The sequence below is a fragment of the Anopheles gambiae genome, chromosome X (assembly GCF_943734735.2).
Source record: "Anopheles gambiae chromosome X, idAnoGambNW_F1_1, whole genome shotgun sequence".
NCBI classification, from domain to species: Eukaryota; Metazoa; Arthropoda; class Insecta; order Diptera; family Culicidae; genus Anopheles; species Anopheles gambiae.
Genome location: NC_064600.1, coordinates 957,456 through 979,295, shown reverse-complemented (window position 1 = coordinate 979,295; position 21,840 = coordinate 957,456). Strand labels below are relative to the sequence as shown.

Below are 21,840 nucleotides of genomic sequence, written 5' to 3'. Positions count from 1 at the left end.
TAACGGTTCATGTTGAGTAAAATCCCTCTAATTTTGGCGGATTGTCTCTGAAAGAACATCATTTTAACTCATTCAAATTAAGCTACTCCAACAGAACACCAAAACCTGTCCAATCCGAGATCGTTTCATCAGTGCAATTAAGAATGTCATGTTTACTATTTGAACTTTGGTAATGATCTTTGCTGGGGTATGCCCCAAGGGCCCAAAATGTACCAAATGACCTTTAATAGTGCTATTACGTTTTCTAAATAGAATTGGGATCGGTATCTCATGGTGTGTTTGACAGAAGTTGACTTTATTGAAGGCCGTTGCAGATGTGAATGTTGATTTGCATGCACAATGGTATGTGTTTAATTCTTATGTTACGGTCCATTTGAATTCGTCTACATATATGTTTAACATTTTAATAATTGTTACTAAAACGCTCAGCCAACTGGATGAAATCGTGCCGGCAACTTTTCCATCGAACAGCCAACGTCTTTTTTTTTTTAATTTTGAAAACAACCCAACCCAATTGACATTTGCTGGAAATCGTGTTTCTCACATCTGCTCGACTGGTAATTTTTGCCACTCCAGCAGTCGAGCGGTCGAGCAGTCAGGTATTAACAGAAGCAGAAAAAATCCCCTTTTTTTCGGAGCTCGCAAGCAGCGCTGTTGTGTGAAGCCGAGTGTGCACGGCGAGACGAGCGAACACACAGGCACAGCAGCGCGTCGCAACTTCAGCAACTTCGTTCGTTCGTTCAGCGTTAGTTTCCCTTTTTATTCCCGATTGTTTCCTTTCCTGCCAGCTCTCGCAATTTGCTTTTTGCGGCCAGCCGTGTTCGCCACCGTAAAAATGGCCATCCCGAGCTGAGCACCGAGCGCGGCGGTGCTCCACACCCTGGTTGGGCAGCAATCGAAGGTGCTTTCCCGGTCCACCCCACCCCCTGATCCTGCCCCAGGGAGGCAGATCCGCGCGGAGAAGGGCAAATCCCGGGAATGGCCGCTGCTACGGGGTTTGTTGGATTTCATCTTGCAACCTATTTTTTGTCTGCTCTTGTGCTCGTATACGTGTATGTGTCGGTGGTTGGTGGGCCGAAAAAGGGCCAGAGTCCCACTTTTTTCTCGCAGCAAAGCAGCAGCAGCAGCACCGCCATCACCACCACCCGCAGGTCAAAGGGAAGATTCGTCGCACCGTTTGGTAAGCGTAAAGTGATTGTATATGTGTGCGCGTGTGTAGGTGCGTATGTGTGCACCGTAAACGAAGTGAAAATGGGTTTGAAGGAAGAGAGGGGGCGGCGAGGAAGCATGTGTGGGCAAAGGGGGGGGGGGGGGGGAGATGTGGGTGGGTGGGCATAACACAAGGGCGGGAATGTGGGCCGCGTCGGGGGGAGGGGGGGGGGGGTTGGTAGTGATTTTTTCATTTTCGTATGATTTGTGCCCATTTCTGTGCGTCTGTGTATGTGGGTGTGTGTGTGCGCGTGTGTGCATAGGAAGGCAGAGAAGCAATCATTTTAACTTTAATAAAAAGGTGCGTTTATTTAAAACAAAAAGTGTTCACAACTAAAGATGGCACGAAGTGGCAATTCAGCAGAAAAGAAGAAAAAAAAGAACCACCCACCCTCCTCCATCACGCGGCGGGTGAAAAGGGTGTGCGTGTGTCCGTGCGCGCATGTGAACCTGTTCGTGTATGCGTGTGTGTGTGTGTGTATGTGCGTTGGTGTGTGACAAACTAAAATGCCAACAAAAAGTGACGATTATTAAATCGCATCGCTGTTGGCCACTGTGTATGTGTGCGTGTGTGTGTGTCGATAGAGCGAAAAAAAAACTTCCTCTTGTTGGGCGGGGGATGAAGTAATTGGGGAGATAACTCCCCACCTCCCTTTCGCTGCACACACACAACCTGCCACCTCCTCGATCAATTCAATCGCAGCAATCAAATTAAAAAAGAAAAAGAAGAAAAAAAAGAAAAACTACGCGTCGTATGTCACGCAGTGCACTGGGCGGGCGAGGCAGGCGGTGGGTGGTGTTTCTCTAAAACCCCACCCACCTGCACCCTCGCGCAGTCGACCGAAGTCGCCCGAACCCAGCAGAAAAGCGAGCCCAGCAGGGAGAGAAAATGGCGGTTGGCGGTGCTTCTTCTTTTTTGCTAATTTTCTTTTTTTTGCAAATGTACGCAAAAAACCCGGGAAGGAGAGGAGGGGGAGGGAATGTCACCAAACGAAAAAAAACAACGCCTTTTCAAACGGGGGAAAGTGCAACATTGCAACATAACACGCATTTCTATCATCCTTATCACGCGGCACGAGCGCACACACACACACACACAGACACGCGCGATACATATTTGGCCTACCCGGGTTTTGCCACCCGCCATTGTTGCCGATTCCGATTGTTCTTGCGCTTTTCTTCGCTTCCGATAACAAGGGGAAAAGCAAAATTAAAAAAAAAAACTCCTCCATATGCGCGACACAGACACACACTCATCGGGCAGCGAGAAGCATCAAATTTTATGCTCTGGTTCGTCATCGTCACCACCACAAACAAGCGCCAGTGCACAGAGCACACACACACACACACACACACACACACACACACACACACACACACACACACACGCATACGGCAGCAAGAAGGAGAGACGAAAAAAAAAAAGTTAAATAGGGGCGACTCTTTAAGGTGTGTTTATACAGCGCAAGCCTCGACCATGTTTCCTTCTTTGCTGCTGGTTCTTCGTTTTAAGTTTTTCCCCCTTGTGTGTGTGTGTTTTTTTTAAATGGGTAATATGAGCTGTATGTTGTGATGACAACATAGACACACACACACACACACATAGAGTACGGGGTGGTGGGTTGCGTAGGGAAGTGGCCGTTTTTATGCTATCGAGTTGGGGGAGGATGGAATGGTGGCACACAGGCCGACGGTGCGCGCGGCTGTGACACGAATGAGGGCGACGAAAAGGGGGAAATTAACATAATCACCCAAAAGATAAAATGGGGGAAGACGAATGGGGAGATGGCTATGGCGGCGGCCATTAAATTTGTTGCGCGAAAGGAATTAAACTATTTCTCTTTAATTTATTTATTCATTTTCTGTTCTTGTATTTTTTTTTGTTTTTTTTTTTTCCCTCAACGATCTAACGTTGATGTGTTGATGTGTTTTTGTGACGAATTTACGCAGCAAATGACAGTCGGGGTGATGATGGTGGGGTGCAAATTAGTGTTGGGACCGACCTACCCGTTTCCGTGCTCGGCATCAATTCCGGAGCCGATTCCGACTCTGGAAACGATTCCAAATCCGAAGCTAATTCTGGAGTCAACTCCGATTCCAGAATCAGAATCGACTCCGGAATCTGAATCGACTCCGGAATCGCAATTTGCTCCGGAATCGTAATCAGAATTAACTCCGGAATCAAAATCGTTTCTGGAATTGAAATCTGAAGTTTTGGAAACGAAATCAGTCTCGGAATCTGCTTGAGAATGGGTCAGCATAGGACCCAAACACCTATTCTCATCGAAAGGCCGAAACCGACTCCGATTTCGGAACCAATTCCACTTCCGGAGCTAATTCCCGAGCCAATTCCAGAAGCGCTGATACCGGACCTACTATCCGGTATCGATTCCTGAACACTTCTGAGCTAGCCGGGAGTAATTCCGATGAAAACTTCAGTTTTCCCATTACTAGTGCAAATGCAATTATTTTTATTCCCCAATTCCCATTTCCATTTCCTGTCCCTTTTCCATTTCCTCTACATTGTCTCCTCTCCCCCCCCCGTTCCCGTCCGTTTATAATGTTCCATACCATCCGTCCGTGCCTGCCATTAATCGAATTACATAATTGTGGCCCTAATGAACTCGCTTCTTCGCTCCCCATGTATCAAATCTTACTTACAGCTTTACCTATAACTATACATATATACATACACATATACAATCTTTTACCACTTTCCAGCTGTGCGAAAAATGCACCAAAACATACGAAAGTATGCTAAGCAAACAAAACAAAACAAATGGATTCTCTTGCAAAACAAGCGTTGATTGCGATCTGTGTGCGATATAAATAAAATGTGTACCGCGAAGGCGGCTACACAATGAATACCGGAAAAAAACACGCAAAACGTACCTTTGGTGTTATTTTTTTTTACTATATATTTATATTCTACATTGTCTTAATTGTTTAAAGTGTTGTAATGTATTTTGCACCTGTTATTTATATTTACACACACACACACACCTTTTTTCCCCCTCAAAATATTCCCCAGCCGTTAAATGCATTTTCTTTTCAAGCGTTGTGATTATACTTAACTGTCTATTTAAATTTCAAGCTTTTCAACTGTATTTCATGAAAAAAATCATACTTGTTTTATCAACCTGTGTACCCAATGTATCAACTTTGCACTGCGTCGTGACATGTCGTGCTTCTGCCACACATTGATAATTTACCACAATTTCTCTAGCGCTGCCACCCCAGCTGCCACGTTCAAATAAATGCTCTCCATGATGATAATATCACCACACAAACGAGTGCATATAAATACGCGTGTGCGCAAAATACATCTCTCAATACTTAAACAAAGCCATGATTTCATCAAGCAAAAACGCATCGCGAATGGATTCTCTTGAACAAACACGTTGGTCAAAAACTGCGAACAAGTGTCAAACCATGCTAACCCGAAACATTACTCCCACACGGCTGGTGCGTGTGTGTGTGTGCGCGCATTTTTCCTATCCTGCCACGCACATGCCGCCCGGTTTCGTTTTTTTTTCTCTTTTCTCTCTCTTCCCCAAAACCACAGGATAATCCTATTTAATGAAACGAACAACTTAGTTATAATGAAATTACGCGAAAAATTACACTTTAAGATTTAAACTTTAGAAAAAGTTTTACAAAATTATAAACCTCGCATTATTTATAACTTACATTTAACTATAATTATATCTTAATCATATATATATACATATTGAGCTAAATATATATGTATACATATACTATTAATTAAAAATTACCGGATCGCGCAAAGAAACCGGTAGAACTTATACACAAAAGAAGTGGAAGAAGAAGAACGGAAAAAGGCTCCATCTTTTACAATAAAACCACGCAACAAACCGCAAACAAACAAAACAGAACGAACGAACGCAAGACACAAAACTCCAAACACACAAAATAAACACACAAGCACACACACCCAAACACCACAAAATTACACAAAGATGACTACTCGCAAACAGACAAAATTCTCCACCAAAATTCAGTTCTACCTGAAGCACAGAGAGTCGCGGATACTGAAGCTATGCAACGACACGATCGGCCCGGTGCCAAACGATTCCCTCAGCAAAGCGATCTTCAGACTGTTGTCCAAACCGGTAGACAATAAAGGCATTATACAACTTTTTGTCGACAAGGTAAGGGTTCGGTGGGGGGGGGGGGGGAGGGGTGGGGAAGAAGGGCGTCTAGTCTCTTTGAGCAGGCAACTCATGCAGTGTTGTTCTTTGCAGGGCCAGCAAACTGCTCAATCGACTGTCACGAGCAGCAGCAGCAACAGCAGCAGCAACAGCAGCAGCAGCAGCAACAACAGCAACAACACTGTGAAGACCGTTCTGCCAGAGTATCAGAAGGAGGTGGAGCGCTTCCACGGGCGCATCATCTGCAACGACAACACCTGCATCATCGACCCGGTCGCCTCTCCGAAGAACGACAGCAATTCGGGCAATCCTCGCACCCACTCGTTCCGAATTGTCTCGTTCAGCAAGGAGAGCGGCGTCACCGCCGGCGGCGACACGTTCGCGCCCGCCGCCGACGAGGACGACGCGCCGGCAGTGGTCGGTGGTGCCGGTGCGGCGCAGGAGCAGGAGCAGGCACAGAACCTCATCACCCGGTCGCCGCCGGCCGCACGGTCCCCGTCGGCCGGTCCGGCTGCTGCCGCCAGCGTGGTACCGCTGGCGGGCTCGACCAGCAGCCACAAGGCGATCCTGATGTGCTTCAGCTGCAAGCTCAGCTTCGGCACCTGCCGGTCCTTTATAGCGCATGCCAAAATCGAGCACAGTCTCACACTGAACGACTACGAGCGGATGCTGCTGGAGAAGAACTACAGCAGTGCCATCATACAGACGAACGCGGAGAAGCAGTTCTTTTTCCTGGTTCCTTTCGAAGAGAAATCTTCAGCCAACAGTAACAGTAGGAAGCATGTGGAGGGCGACGAGAGATACAAGACCAATAGTAGTAGTAATAATGGTAGCAACAACAGCAGCAGCAACAGCAGCAGCAGTAGCAGCAGCAACAGCAGCAGTAGTAGCGGCGGTAGCAACAACAACAACAACAACAACAACAACAGCATCAGCAACAGTGCGGCCAGCGCACTGATCGGACCCGGAGGCGGTACGGCCGTCGGTGGCGGCCCCCTCCTGGGTGGCAACATCAATGGCAATCACAGCAGCAGCACTAACAACAACGGCAGCAATGGCAACAGCAACAATCTCATGAACAGTACCGCCAACAACGGCATCCTGGGGCTACTCTCGCATCAACAGCAGCTCCAAGCACACCAACAGCAGCAGCAGCAACAACAACACCAGCAGCAGCAACTCCAGCTACAGCAGCACCACCTGCAGCAGTCGGCGATGGGTCTGCCGGCGGATGTGTTCGCGCCCGGCAGCCTCGGGTTCGACGCCGGCGGCAGCTTCCCGAAGCTGGTCGCCAACAATGCGCTGCTGTACGAGATGGACAGCAAGCTGCAGCAGAGCTGGAAGCTGGCGGCGGAAAAGTACAGCAACGCGATGAACGAGAGCGCGGCGATTGCAGCGGCTGCAGCGGCTGCTGCCGCTGCCGCGGCCGCTGCCGCCGGCAGCGAAGGCGAGAAGAAGGGTGGCGTGGCCAGTGCGGCTGCGGCCGCCGTCAGTGGGAAACTGCTGACCGACTTCCTGAACCAGCAGAAGATGCTTTCGTCCGTGGGGGAGAACCTGTACGGCAAGCAGAACAAGTTCCTCGAGCTGATCAGCTCGGCGGCTGACATGAAGCTGAATCCGCTGGCGGCGGCTGCGGTGGCGGCCGTAGCCTCCAACAAGGGCGCGCCCGGACCGGCGGAGCTCGGGGCAGGAGGCGGCGTCGGTGGTGTTGGAGGTGGTGCCGGTGGTGGTGGTGGTGGTGGTGCCGGTGGTGACTTCCATCTGAAGAAGTACAGCCCGGTCGATCTGTACAAGCAGCTGATCGCGAACAACTTCCGCCCGGAGGCGATGGACGTCGGGGAGGAGCTGAAGAGCGAACATCAGATCAGCGTGAAGAAGCTGGAACCGTAAGTAGACAAGTGTGCGGGAAAGGGAACGGCAGAATCTGCTCCAGCTCACTCGCTTTCACGCTTGCAGGGAACCGTCGACGGCGTTCCGGAACAGCAACTTCAGCCCGAACATCTCGACGCGCAACTCGTGCAAGACGCTCAAGTGTCCGCAGTGCAACTGGCACTACAAGTACCAGGAAACGCTCGAGATACACATGCGCGAGAAGCACCCGGACGGCGAGACGGCCTGCAGCTACTGTCTGGCCGGGCAGGCCCATCCGCGGCTGGCGCGCGGTGAATCGTACACCTGCGGGTACAAACCGTACCGCTGTGACATCTGCAACTACTCCACCACGACCAAGGGCAACCTGTCGATCCACATGCAGAGCGACAAGCATCTGAACAACATGCAGGACCTGAACGGCATGATGAACAAGAGCAACCAGAGCTTCCTGAACCTCGCGACGCTGCAGGCGAACGAGAAGGTGGTGAACAGCTCGCGCAACCAGTACATGGCGGCGGCGGCAGTAGCGGCGGCCAGTTCACCGCTCTCTTCACTGTCGGGCAAGCTCGGCGGAGGCGGTGGTGGTGGTGGTGGTGGCGTTGGAGGTGTTAGTGGTGGCAGTGGAGGTGTTGGTGGCGGCCCAGGCAGTGCCCAATCGAAGGAGAGCGGCCCGGTCGGGTACGAGACGGGTGGGCGACCAAAGTCCTTCTTCAAGTGCGACATCTGCAACTACGACACGAACATCGCGCGCAATCTGCGCATCCACATGACGAGCGAAAAACATATCAGCAATCTGAACTCGTTCCAGTCCAGCTTTAACCAGTTGAAGAGCCTGCAGAGCCTGCAGCAGCAGCACCAGCAGGCCCAGCAGCACCAGCAGTCGGACAGTCTCGACTACCTGAGCGCGATCAATCTGAACACGCTAAAGGAGGACTCGCCGATGGCGCGCGTGGACGAGTACACGGCGGCGGCGGCTGCAGCGGCCGCAGTGGCGGCTGCCACCTCCGCTAGCAACACTGGCAACAGCAACAGCAACAACAACAACAACAACAACAATGGAGGTGGTAGCAGCGGTACCAGCTCGGGCAGCCTGAAGCCGCTGTCGATGCCGTCGTCTCCGTTCGGCGCACCGCACGAGACGGCGACGCCCGATTCGCTCTTCCTGAACCAACCCTCGCCGTTCAGTGGGGCAAGCGAACCGGGCACAGACCGGGACTACCACCAGCACCACCATCATCACCATCAGCACCAGCTGGACGAGGACAAGAACCCGCTGCACTTCGATCCGCCGGTCCGGCTGTCGCTCGATCCCGCCACCTACTACAGCTGTCTGGTGTGTGCCGACTTCGAGACGAACAGCCTGGAGGAGCTGAAAAAGCACGTGCTGAAGGACCGGAGCAGCAGTGCGATGGACACGATCCTAATCGCTGGCCAGGAGTGTCTGCTGTGCGGGCAGAAGGCCCACGACCGGGTGGAGATGGAGCGGCACCTGAAGGCGGACCACCATCTGCGCCGGCTCGAGCTGATGATCCATCTGCTGGAGGGGCGGGACAAGGCGGCCACCAAGCTGCGCCAGTTCGTTGGCCAGGAGCTGTACAAGAAGCTGCAGCTGATCTTCCCATTGGCGGAGGAACCGAAATTTGCGTACGATGAGATGCCAAGCGTCAGCGAAATTTCGCGCTCTCCGCTAATGCTGCTGCTCGAGCCAAAAACCGAGCTGATCGAGCGGGACTACGGGACCGGCGCGAACGGTATCGATGGTGAGCGTAAGTGTGGACTGATGTAGAAGAAGATATTTCTCTTTTTGTTTATCCAATCATTCGTTTTTATTTTTTTGGCTTTTGCAGAATCATCTTCACCGTCGTGCCCGGACAACGTGCAGCTCAAGTGTAACTGCTGCAACTTCTACACCACCTCGCTGGAGAAGATCGGCATCCACAGCCTGTCGGAGAAGCACATCTTCCGGCGGATCTGTTTCGACTATCTGCTGCTCATCTCTAGCGAAAAGTCCAGCCTGGCGACGACCGTAAAGAGTGAAGGCAAGTGTGAACTAACGCCACCGTTCATCGAACTTGTTGATGCAAATTGTTGGCTACTTGCAGATGGAACAAAGCAGCAGTCCTCGCCGAAAGCTAGCCAGCTGATGCTGACCTGCGTGCCGTGCTGCTTCAAGACCGACCACATCTACTACATGATACACCATCTGAAGAAGAGCTGCAAGGTGGAGCAGAACATCAACCTGCTCGGGTTGCGAAACATCTTCAAGCTGACGGCCAAAGGTAGGTGGTTCTTTCTTATGTCAAGGTCTTCACACTTCTAGCTTGCCTGCAGTAAAGTAAACGATGTTAAGCAGTTTTGAAGTAAAGTTTTCTGCTACGAAAAACTCAATATATATTCAAATTTGATGAAGCAAGATCTAAAAAGAGATATAATTCAATGAAATTTATATAACAATATGATCCTTTCGATTGTCGTTCCTAAGAAACTCCTTATGTTTTGCATTATTTTCCAATTTTGTGAGCGTGTTTTCAAGTCATCTCCGATATTTGGTCTGGCGATTGCACATCTTTTATGATTTCGGCTGCCCGTATCGATTGATTTTCCCTGCCAGGCTTCTAAAACAACAATCATGCTTCAAAACGCATTCGTGTCAAATTTCTTGACTGGACTCGAATGGTCCTTATAAGCGAGCTTGTCATGAGTGACCGCGCGCTGGTGAACCGGGTTTTCATTATTATTATGAGGGCCATTTAATTAAATATTGTGAGAAACTACATGGTCATTCTTGGACAATTCTTGACATTTTTAGAATGCTTGAAAGTACGTTAATCACACAGACTACATATTGTATCTGCATCACTAGAGAGAAAGACTTAGATCGTGATGCACAATTATCAATCACCAATTCGCGTAAATAGAAAAGCGTCAGTCAGTTTCGGATGCAAAAGTCTTTGCTGCGGGTACCAAGATGTACTGATCGCTGCACGATAGCGCATTATTAATCATGGTGCTTCAAGATTCCAGAAACTTCTGGAGTGAAACGCAATGGGAGAAGCTTCGGAGGCCGGGTTTTCACCCTGGTTGATGGTCTGATGGTCTGTTTGATGTTTGGCATGCATGGAATGCCGTAGGAACCAATGCGTAGAGCCTAAATCTCCCGAAAGATTATCTTGTTATGGAGAGAATAATAAGTGAGACTGATACCAAACACCAAGGAAACGAATGGCCATACAAATTTTGGATATTTTGCGGGTGTAAATGCTGCCCAAGGAGCTTAAACATCACACCATCATTTTGTGGAAGCGTTAACAGTAATTACTGGACAAAATGGCCTTTAGGCAAGATACTGCATTTCTACTTCCAACCATATTCTTTTCTAATACAATGTACAGGAAAATTGTTCTTATTCCTGACATATCGAACGTGCTCGCGTGCAGCAATTGCGCTTATCCAGATTGAACTGTAATTAAAGTGTGTGGCGAAAAAAAATGGCCGCTAATTTGTTTGCCGGTACGAAAAGACATCAATCATGGTACGGAAAGCCCAAATCCGTTGGCACGAACACGGGAACGACTGCTCGAAATCTGCTCGACCCTGCCTGCTTCATTTAATTGTACCTGCCCGTTCTCTATCTCGCTTTCCTCGATCGCTGCCCCACCTACCTCTCCGGGGCATACAGGCCATCTCGCTTGCACCCCTGTGTGGAACAGTGTACGTGTGTGTGTGTGCGTGTGGATGAATGTGTATCAATGGACGGAAATGGACATGACTCTTAATTTATTGTCACCTCGTTTCGCTACGGGTTTCTCTCGCGCTGAAGAAATTTATGAATGCCATCTTTTCACATTTGCTTTGCGCACCGGAAACTGGTTTTATTGTAACACAAACGGCCGTTTATGACCGCCGTGGACCCATCCATCATGCTGCTTCATATAATGTGCATAGGTGTGTGAATTAGTTTGTAAAAAAAATAAATACTGCAATCCATGAGACAATTTGTGCAAACTAAATTCTTTCCGTTTGTGTGAACGTTGTCTTACATTTGTGACTTTGTTTGCACGTTCTATGGTTGAAATAATGAATCATTAAATGAAGATAAATTATGTGCCCCAACAACTTTGTTTTTTTAGCTCTTAAATTCCAAAATCAAATATTTAAAGAAAAAAGTGTGAAAAAAAGGAAAGGAATGAAAAAAAAAATCCCCAAAAGAACGTCAATTTGTTTTTACACGCTCAATATAAATTATCAAAAACTCCACACAGAAAAAAAAAACACCTAAAAATGCCGAGCCCGCGCTGCAGGCAAGTCCGTCAAACTTTTTATGGTGTCGTTTTAAGATTAATATTTTCATTTCCCCTTTTCCGCTTGCCATACGTTGGCACGCCCCGGGCTAGCGAGTTGGCTGGCTAAAGCAAGCCGCGCAGTTGTATGAATCATGAAGACGAAGAGGAAGACAAAGAAACGGAGCTAGGTAAAAAAGAGACCCCTTGAAGTAGATAAAACACGTACATCGAACGGGCATGAAAAGAGGAGTCGATACAAAAGAAAAACAGGGCCAGGGGAAAGCCGGGGGGGGGGAGAAGAGCTACATGAATAAGCAAATACATATTTCAATTGAGTGTATGTGTGTGTGTGCGCAAGGAATAGAAAAAAAAAAGCTTAACCCTAGGGATCCTCTTTCCTAGGTTTCGGATGGTTCAGCATTCTCGATCGCAGCACACAATACACAACGAGTAGATGAGAGATATAGAGAGAGGGAGAGAGAGTGAGAGTGAGTGAGAGTGAGTGAGAGTCAGAAAAAGAGCGCGAGTGCTCTGGCTCACTCGCTCCCTTTCCTGCGCAGCCGGTCGAATTAGCCACTCTGACGTCCGCTGCGCACGCTGGGTTGCGTTGAGCCGGTTTCTGCTCGACTTTTGTTATTTGCTCGGCATTTCTTTAATTTTTACCTCACCCCCGGGCCTCGCCAGCCCCTGCCGCTGTCGCACGTAGATATGTATGTGCTTCTGTGTGTGTGTGTGTCTGTTTGCGCACGTTGCTCGAGGGTTTGGTTTTTGAATGGCTCTGCGATCCGCTGTTGCTGCTGCCCTTATATCGAGGTGTGTTTCCTTCCTTTTCGTCCCGCCTTACGTTTCATGCCTCGCCCGCGATGGGCTAGGCTCGGATTCGGTTCGCTCCCTCTCTCTCTCTCTCTCTCTCTCTCTCTCTCTCTCTCTCTCTCTCTCTCTCTCTCTCTCTCTTGCACCGCAAACAGCATGGTCCGAAGCAGTGATCAGGGGTGAAGGCACACACATTTATTGATACAAAACAACGTGCAAGCGAGTGCGCGCGTCGTCATACGCAGGGGAGTGTGAGGGGAGAGATTTTTTTTTTTCTGTTCAATTCTTTTTTGTTGTTGCTGTTTGGCTGATGCGCCGCGATGCCAAGGGATAACTGGAGGGACCCCGAGCGAGCGAGAGAGCCGGTATCTTCCTGCTTCCAGTCCCTTCAGTTTCCATTTGGCCATCCGTCCGTCAGGATATCCTCAGACGCGCCAGAACGGCAGAAGCGTAGCGGTGAATATTGCTGCTCGTGAAAACAGATACGCTCAAATATTGTGTTTCGTGCTCCAGTACTCGTGATCGTGTGATAGGAATCGAAATCGCGTGCGCGTGTGTGTGTGTGTTGACCACTGGCTCCGGCTTTGTGTCGCGCGTGTTTGTTTTTGAATGCAATTGAACGGCCGGCCGGAGGACGCGGCCCCGTGACGCGCGATGCGGTACGACTTTAACGCCCTGTGTACGTACGCTCCCACCCACCCAGGCCCAAGTATAGTAACAGTTACGTGGAGGTGGTGTATCATCGTCTGATGACACAAACCAAAAACAAAAAAAAAAAACGAAAAACTTCAATCAATTCACACACAACAACAAAAAAAAAAGAAGCCCAGCCGCAATCAGAACCGAACCCTGCTGGCGTGTGCTGCAACGTGCCGGAAACGACGTGCGCAGCGACCGTCTTCGGGGCGCAGATCGTCGTCCCTCGGTGGTATTAGCTGCGCAGTACATGCTGGCTGCCCCCCCCCTCCAGCGACGTGCGGAGAGTAAACAAAAGCGGCCAAACGTTCGCTCGAACACGCGCAAAAAAAAAGCACAGAGCGAAGGGTGCACAACGCGCTTACGCATATTGCACACACACACACACACGTGCAGAGATGCGGGCAGGGCTGATGAGGGTCCTCCCCGATCAGGTTCCGTGTTTGCACAGCTTGTCCCTTACACAAGGAATGCGCAAGCGAAAGCTGAAGCGAGAGAGAAAGAGAGCGAGAGCAACGCGTAAATGTGTGCAGTGAAGCGAAACTGTGGCCCGTTCTCATCCACCATCAATCTTTAGATCCCTTTTGTAATGGATAAAAAGAGAAAGAAGAGAGAGAGAGAGAGAGCAGGAGAGAAAGAGAGAGAGAGAGAGAGTGTGTGTGACAGGGAGTGAGAACGAAAGATAGCATAATGTGGTAGTTATGCTGCACCACACACTTGCGCGATCCCTTTTTACGGGTTCGTTCTCCCTCGGCCGCACACACAGCGGGAGGAAAAGCAGCATGAATGCTATACTGTCGCGATATGTGTCTCTCCGTGTGTATGTGTGTCGAACGTTAATGTTTGGTGTGAACGAAATGATGAATTTTATTGCCCATGCTTAATAACTTGAAACCATCCGCCCCACCGACCCACTAACGACAGACACGGTCGGGTACGACAGCAAGTGGCCTAAACGGGGGGAGGAGGGGGGGAGGGGGGAAGATTTCACGCTTCAGATTTTTTTTCCATTATTAATTTTATGGCAGGCCCCGTTGGCTTTATGGGGTTTTTTTTTTGTATGCTGCTGTTGGTGTTGTTGTTTCTCCTCTTTTGGAGAGAAGATTTATTTCCATGGCGACACAGAAGCATAATATGCTTGTACCGCCGGGTCCCGTTGCGGGAGTTGTGTGCGAGCGGGAAAAGGAAGCAATCAAATACACGCAAAAGGGCGTGACATTCAATCAGTTCACTGCCAGGTTTCGCCGGTCTGTCATCCCGCCGCCGGAAGGCTTGGGAAGCCTTGCGCAGGGCCAGGGCGGACTGTGTGCCAGATGGCTCTTTTCTACTGCTTCTAGATCTTTCCCACCGGTTGGGATTTGGGCGGCGAATGGGAGACGGAAAGAGATGAAGATGAGGACACAGGTAGACATTCCGAACCAAATTCAAGATCGCTTGTAGTTGACATTTTGTAACAATACATGCTGTAGATGTATTTTCCAGTCGCTGATGAACATTTCTACTTTAGGAGTAGACAATTCTTTCTTCAGAATTCAATATACGTACAATCAACTTACATTCCAAACCTTGGAAAAGGGACCTTATTCCCTGGATAGCTTTCGTACGTTGCAGATCTGCTCTCCACACAACTTTTGCGTGGCCTCAAAGGCTTCACAAGGTATTCCAACAATATCGGAACAACTGGAAACCTCTGTAATTGGTGCTTTAGACCTATTTCAGGGTTGCTGTGGGTTGATTTTTGCATCTTGTCTTTGCACTCTTGCTCCTACGAGCATTGTTGCTGAGATCACCAAACCTTCTGTCCTTTATATATCTTTATATATAAATCCATCTATTTATCTTTGTAAGCAACTGCTTCTACGGCAATTGTGAAAATAAAGTACTATAAAACACTGAAATCGGAAGATTTTTGATCCCCGCTGTATAGTTCAGATATTGATCCTACGGATTACTGTCTATTTTGAATGATGGATTGGATGTAGTTTACCAATACATTTCCGAATACGAAATACGCGAAAAAGAGGGGAAATTTACGAAGGAAGCGACATACATTTGAAGCAGAATAAACGATCCATTTGCCATCAAGTAGCTATTTCGACTAACGTATAAAGATCTTCAACACAATATCAACATCTAACTCAAACTCCTGTTGAGTTCTATTGAAGGTTCTGATACGATCCGATTCCCAAAATATTGGAATTCGTGGAAAGGATTATGTTATATGTTCCCCGAGCAGTTTGGAGTTCTTTGATTTTCCTCCAATATATCCGAATAATGTCCGAATAATACCAATATAATAATGTTTAAATATACTTGTCAACTTCACTTCAAAATAACAAAAGCTCTCTACATCTATACTATCCTTCTATCACCCAAACCGTTCCAGGCTTGGACGCCCAAGATGCAATGGATACGGGCGACAACGGGCTGTGCAGCATACTGCAGGAGAAGAAGATGTGGAACGGCGAGAACGCTAGCAACCGCCAGACGGCCGGCGGCTGCAAGGACCGCTGCCTCGTGTGCAGCGTGTGCAACAAGTTCTCCTCGAAGAAGGTGAACGTGATGCAGCACCTGCTGGCGAACCACAACGCCGGCAACGAGCTGCTGGGCGGGGCCGAGCTCTCCCCGGCCGTGCCGTCGCTGTCGCGCAAACCGTTCGACTATCTGCGCACGCTGGCGGAGGCCCGCTGCGCCCAAAATCTGCGGCTCATCGAGAAGGTCACCTTCATGAGCGACTCGTTCGCGCTGAAGGAAAACTGCAACGACCTGAAGCACGGCAACCTGGCGGAGATGCTGGAGCAGTACGCGGCCCGGCAGGATGCGGGCGACGGCTTTGCTGCCGCCCGTTCGCCGCCGCTCGAGAAGCAGCAGCAGCAGCAGCAGCAACACTCGCCGACCCTGTCCTGTCCGCTGTGTGCGGAGGCGTTCCTCGACCAAGCGACGGTCGAGACGCACGTGCTGCGCGTCCACAACATCAAGATGGACGGGCTGAACCGGCTGCTGAAGCTGGTCGATACCTCGCAATTTTTGAAAACGACCAACGGCAAACAGCAGCCGCCGCCGCCCGGCAGCAACAGCAGCAGCCCAGTGGACAAGCCAGGGTCGCCCCATTCGCCGCAGCAGGGCGGCAAGGAGGGTTCGGTGTCGCCCGGGGGTGGCACACCGAGCATCCGCTGCTCCTACTGCAAGGCACCGTTCGACACGATGGTCGACCTGAAGATACACTGCAACGAGAGCAGCCACTTCCGGCGCAGCGCCGACTCGGACGATCTCGCCTGCTTCCTGCACGACTGCAAGGACGCGTTCGACAACCTGGCCGACCTGAACCAGCACTTCAAGGCGAGCCATCTGAACTTCCTCATCTCGGAGCACCACACGTACCGGTACCGGTGCAAGCAGTGCCCGTTCGCGTTCAAGACGCACGAGAAGCTGAGCCGGCACCTGTTCTACCACTCGCTGCGGGAGTCGACCAAGTGCTTCTACTGCGACCACCACTTCAAGAACATCCACTCGCTGACGGCGCACATCGCGGAGAAGCACCCGCAGGAGGCGCTGCAGTCGGGCAAACCGTCGCCGCCGGGCATCGCCTCGCCCGACGCGTCCATCCTGTTCTTCAAGGATCTCAAGCGCAAGATGCTCAACAGCCAGCAGCAGCAGCAGCGGAACGGGTTGAGTCCGCGGTCGGATCGGTCGGGTGGGCGGGATGCGCGGGACAGCGTGGATGAGGATCGGCTGAGCGAGAAGTCGGTGAGCTCGAAGAGCAGCAGCTTCTACTACGACAAGAGCCTGGACGGAAGCGGCACGTCGGAGGGTCGCTACACCTGCACCGACTGTCAGTTCAGCTTTACGGATTCTGGGGCACTGGAGCGTCATCTTGCGACGGCCTGTCATATGCCGCGCGACGACAAAGCGTCACCGGACTCGCTCGCTGCCTCGCTGATGTCTTCCCTCGCCAAGCATCATCAGCAGCAGCAACAGCAGCAACAGCAGCAGCAACAGCAGCAACACCAGCAGCAGCAACAGTCCCAACACCAGCAGCAGCAGCAGCAGCAGCTGTCGACGTCCTCCTCCTCCTCCTCCTCCTCCGCCCAGATGAGCTCGCTGTTCTACGACATCAAGTCGGAGAAGTTCACCAACCCGAACCGGCCGTTCAAGTGCACGATCTGCATGGAAAGCTTCACGCAGAAGAACATCCTGCTGGTGCACTACAACAGCGTCTCCCACCTGAACAAGCTGAAGAAGCTGAAGGCGGAGAAGGGCTTCGCGCAGATGTTTACCGGCTCGCTGCTCAGTGCGGACATTGGCGCGGGAGAGAGCTGTCCCGATCGGGGCAAGAACTCGCCCTCCCCGACCGTGCCGTTCGGCGAGAAGGCGGCCACACCCTTCACGATGCCCGCCTTCGCCGAGGGATGCGGCGAAAAGCGCAAGGAGGTGGGCGACGAGAAGGAGTCGGCGCGCAAGAAGTTCAAGTGCGACATCTGCAACGTGGCGTACACGCAGGGCAGCACGCTGGACATCCACATGCGCAGCGTGCTGCACCAGACGCGGGCCTGCCGTATGCAGGAGCGGAGTCTCTTCGCCGTGCAGCCGGCAGGGACGCCGCAGCAGCAGCAACCTTCGCCCCAGGGCGGCGACAGCAAGAAGAAGAGCGAGTTCCCACTGATCCATCCCATCCCGGAAAGCCACGACCAGTCGCCGAACATGCTGGACGAAGTTTCGTCGTTGCGCAAGCTCAAGTCTCCTTCGGAGCAGATACAGCAGCAGCAGCAGCAACAGCAGCAACAGCAGCAGCAGCAGCAACTGCACCAGCAGCAGGCACTCGGCCCACTGTTCTGCGGGGTGCCCGTCGGTGGCCCCGACAAGCCGGAAATTTGCGTGTGCGAATGCTGCTACCAGGTGTTCCCGGGTAAGCTGATGCTCGAGACGCACCTCGAGCTGAGCCCGGAGTGTCTGGCGCACCGCAAGAAGCTGCTCGAGGCAGCCGCCGGTCTGCCGAGCGATCCGGCCGGCCCGCTGGGCTTCCCGGGCGACGGTGTAGGCTTCCCGCACCACCACCAGGCGCTGAGCGAGCTGGCCAAGGTCAACCAGGGCGGCGGTGGGTTCGATCTGGGAGCGCCGGGCGACGCAGCCGCCCTGCTGGGCGCCAAGGGGCTCGTGCCGGCGATGGATCCAGCCGCTACGGCCGCGGCAGCAGCAGCCGCCGCCAACCTGATGGATCCGAGCTTCCTCAAGAACGCATCGCTGCTCCAGTTTGCCGCCTCCGATCCAGCCAACAAGCTCAATCCGAACGCACTGAACGTGCTGAACTTTATGCACTTCCACCATCTGATGTCGCTGAGCTATCTGAATCTGGCGCCGCAGCTAAGCTTCGGCGGCGTGCCGCCGAAGGTCGACCCGACCAAGCCGGACGGTTCGCCCGGCGGTGGCGGTGATCCCGTGGGCGGCAAGGGTGGCAAGACACCGTCGGGCGGCTCCGTCGTACTGCCGCCGGTCAGCTTGAACGGCAAGCCGCTCGATCTGAACCTGCTGCCGCACGGGCTGGACCCGAAGCTGGCCGCCCAGTCGCCGCAGCAGCTCGCCCAGGTACAGTCCACGCTGGGGCAGCAGCAGCAGCAGCAGCAGCAGCAGCAACCGTGCACGCAGAAGCGGGCCCGCACCCGCATCACGGACGAGCAGCTGCGCATCCTGCGCTCCCACTTCGACATCAACAACTCGCCGAGCGAGGAAAGCATCCAGGAGATGTCGCTGAAGGCGAACCTGCCGCAGAAGGTGGTGAAGCACTGGTTCCGCAACACGCTGTTCAAGGAGCGGCAGCGCAACAAGGACAGCCCGTACAACTTCAGCATCCCACCGTCGACGAAGCTGAACGTGGAGGAGTACGAGCGGACGGGCGAGGCGAAGGTGACCGACCTGGAGACGGCATCGTTCAAGGCGTCCGATGTGGGCGGGTCGCTGTCGCAGGACAACTCCTGCTCGCAGGGCTCGACCGACATGAGCAAAGCGTTGAACGAGGCGATGAAGCAGAACCTGTCCAAGTCGCTGCTCGAGTCGCTCAGCAAGCACCAGTCGGCGACGGGGCAGGATTTGGTCGGGGCAGCCGCTGCCTTCCACCTGAACAAGAGCCTCTTTCCGGACAGCTTCGGTGCAGGTGTTGTGGGTGGCGGCGTCGGCGTAGGAGGTGGTGGTGGCGGTGGTGGTGGTGTCGTCGGTGGGCCGGACTTTTCCGGCCCCGACACGGTGGGCGTAGTGTCGGACTACTTCCAGCGGGCGGCCGCCGACGCCCTGGCTGGGGGCCCCCTCGGGAGTCCTCTGTCGATGGGGGGCGGTAACGGTGGCTCGTTGACGGCTGGAAATGGTGGCAGCGGTGGTGGCGGCGGCGGCGGCGGCGGCGCAGGTGGCGGTGGCGGTGGCGGAGGCAGCGTCGGTGGCAAGAAGAAGAAGATCAAGTCGGAATCGTCCAACGACAGCCCGACGCCGGCCGACCTGCAGCTCGACTCGTCCAACTCTAGCCCGATGCCGATGCGGCCGCCGAGCGCGATCTCGCTCAAGAAGCACATGGCCACGCCGCCGTCGCTCGTCGGCGTCGGGGACGAGATGAAGATACCGAGCCCGATCGAGAGCCCGGTCATCTCGCCGCCCGGCTCGATGGGGCTGCACGCGCTGCCCCCGCAGACGCAGCCGATCACCTGCTCGAACGGCAAGCGGGCCAACCGGACGCGCTTCACCGACTACCAGATCAAGGTGCTGCAGGAGTTCTTCGAGAACAACTCCTACCCGAAGGACAGCGACCTGGAGTACTTGAGCAAGCTGCTGATGCTGTCGCCCCGCGTCATCGTCGTCTGGTTCCAGGTAGGACTGTGAAGGGCGCAATTTTCCCTCCTTTTTGTAACGCTTTCCCTTTCCTCTCATCCCCCCCAGAACGCTCGCCAGAAGCAGCGCAAAATCTACGAAAACCAGCCGAACCCGACGTTCGAGTCGGACGAGAAGAAGGCGATCAACATCAACTACACGTGCAAGAAGTGCAACCTGGTGTTCCAGCGGTACTACGAGCTGATCCGGCACCAGAAGAACCACTGCTTCAAGGAGGAGAGCAACAAGCGGTCGGCCAAGGCGCAGCTGGCCGCCGCCCAGATCGCCCACTCCTTCACCAGCGGCAGCGAGGACTCGGACTCGAGCCTGGACGTCAGCCGGCGCGAGTTTCAGCCGCGCGAGAACGACTGCCCTTTCTAGGAGCCGTGGGGCGGCTGGCGGGCCCCGGCCAGCATGCAGCACTAAGGGGCAGCATGCCGCGCGCCGTGGCGTCCCTTAAGCCTCCCCCTTTTACTTACCCCGCCTCCCTCCCCCCCCACAAGCTGTGCGCCTTCATTCCGCTCTGTTTGTGAACCCTTGCCGAGGGTAATATTGCTTCCAGTGTCCTCCCCATTCCCCCTCAAAAGCTCCTAAAAGTATTCTTTTCTTGCCCCAACATGCTTCCCCTCTCTCTTTATGTTCCTCTCTGTCTCACTGTATCCTCGTTGAAGAAACAGAAAAAAAAAACACCTCGCACCTCTCGCGGCGTGGCCGGCGGCTAGTCTTTATTTTATTTTATTGCTTACTTTTGCAAACCTTTTCCAGTTTTATGTTTACTTTATTTTTTATCTATGCTCTTCGTTGCTTTAGGTTCCTTTTTTTTTGCTCTTTTTTCTCTGCTTTTTTGCCGCACCGCCGTCGAGATCGTTTTTTTGTTTTTCGTTAACTTATATCGTTAGGATTTTAGCTTCATTTTCATTCCTTTTTTTTGTTATTTCTGTCGAGCTTTTCTAAAAAAAAAAACAAAACAAAACGAAAAATCAAACTCGTCGCCACACCTAGCAAGGATTAGACTTAATGTGCCGTCATTTTCTTTTTTTTTGTGAGCCAAGCCAATTGGAAAACAAACAAAACGGCTCCATATTCCCTCTCGGCCCGGGCCCCACCCCCACTTCCTGCCCCGTTGCCCACCAAAACCGGTCGGAGCAGAAGCTGGGCCTGGGCAAATGCGGGGGACGGGAACAACTCGCCATTGAAGCATCGCGCGTTTCAATAATTGTAATCGATTGATGTGTTAACTTGCTCCTCGCCTTGATTTGCTAGTGAATGAAAAGTCGTTATTTTTGTTTTATGTGTTTTTTTTTGTGTAAACGAAGCAGAGAAGAAAACAAACAAATCATATAATTTATAGGTGATCGTTCTTGCATCGTTCATTTTTGTACTAGATTTTTTTTGTTTCTTCCTATTATTATTCTTGTGTGTAGTGGACGTGTGTGAGTGAAGGGTTTTCTTTCTCTCCGTTTTCTTCCCGTTCCATCGCCGAACGCGAAGAGAAAAGAGAAGAAGAAAACGACGACGACGAAGAAGAAGAAGAAGAAGGAGAAGGAGAAAACACTTGAGTTGTAAAACTTAGAACGAGACAATGAGTCGAAAATCCCCGCATCAAATGTAATGTGAAAGTTCCTAAAACAAAAGATCGCAAATATTAAGAATTTAGTTAGAAGAAGAAGAAAAAAAAGAGGAAACTAAGAAACAAAGAAGCGCCTGTCTGGGGTGTGTGTGTGTGTGTGTGGTTTTATTTCGCGAAAGAACAAATGGCGTTTGTTGGAACGTTAATTGTTGTTGCAGATAATGCAGATAATTGCAAAAAAATCGGTAAAGATGTTTAGTACACTATCAATTTAGTGAGCTGCAGTTGCATGTTACTTGTGTTGCTAGTTGAGAAATTTTACATCCATTGTTTGGCCATCAAACACATCCATAAGACACTGAAAGTCAAGCCCCAG

The 21,840-nt window shown here is 51.7% G+C and overlaps 1 protein-coding gene across 4 annotated transcripts; it reads left to right on the top strand.

Annotated features, from left to right (window-relative positions):
- Positions 1-599: 599 nt before the first annotated feature.
- On the top strand, positions 600-21,591 carry LOC5666786 (zinc finger protein 2). Of its 4 annotated transcripts, none has more exons than XM_061649246.1 (8): positions 610-745; positions 4,775-5,381; positions 5,475-7,267; positions 7,338-9,019; positions 9,101-9,292; positions 9,356-9,532; positions 15,432-19,894; positions 19,964-21,591. In XM_061649246.1, the coding sequence occupies exons 2-8, from the start codon at positions 5,190-5,192 to the stop codon at positions 20,273-20,275; spliced, it is 8,811 nt and encodes a 2,936-aa protein (XP_061505230.1). In that variant the 5' UTR covers positions 610-745; positions 4,775-5,189; the 3' UTR covers positions 20,276-21,591. The 4 variants fall into 4 exon arrangements, with proteins under 4 accessions (XP_061505249.1, XP_061505230.1, XP_061505220.1 ...); XM_061649236.1 differs by having other exon boundaries at positions 617-1,180; positions 3,931-5,381; XM_061649257.1 differs by having other exon boundaries at positions 619-745; positions 3,931-5,381.
- The last annotated feature ends 249 nt before the right edge of the window (positions 21,592-21,840 follow it).

Excerpts from the sequence above, each read along its gene's own strand:
- LOC5666786 (XM_061649246.1), top strand. The coding sequence starts at position 5,190 with ATGACTACTCGCAAACAGACAAAATTCTCCACCAAAATTCAGTTCTAC. Across the intron at positions 9,020-9,100 it reads GAACGGTATCGATGGTGAGC|AATCATCTTCACCGTCGTGC; the intron begins GTAAGTGTGGAC and ends TGGCTTTTGCAG. Across the intron at positions 9,533-15,431 it reads CTTCAAGCTGACGGCCAAAG|GCTTGGACGCCCAAGATGCA; the intron begins GTAGGTGGTTCT and ends AAACCGTTCCAG.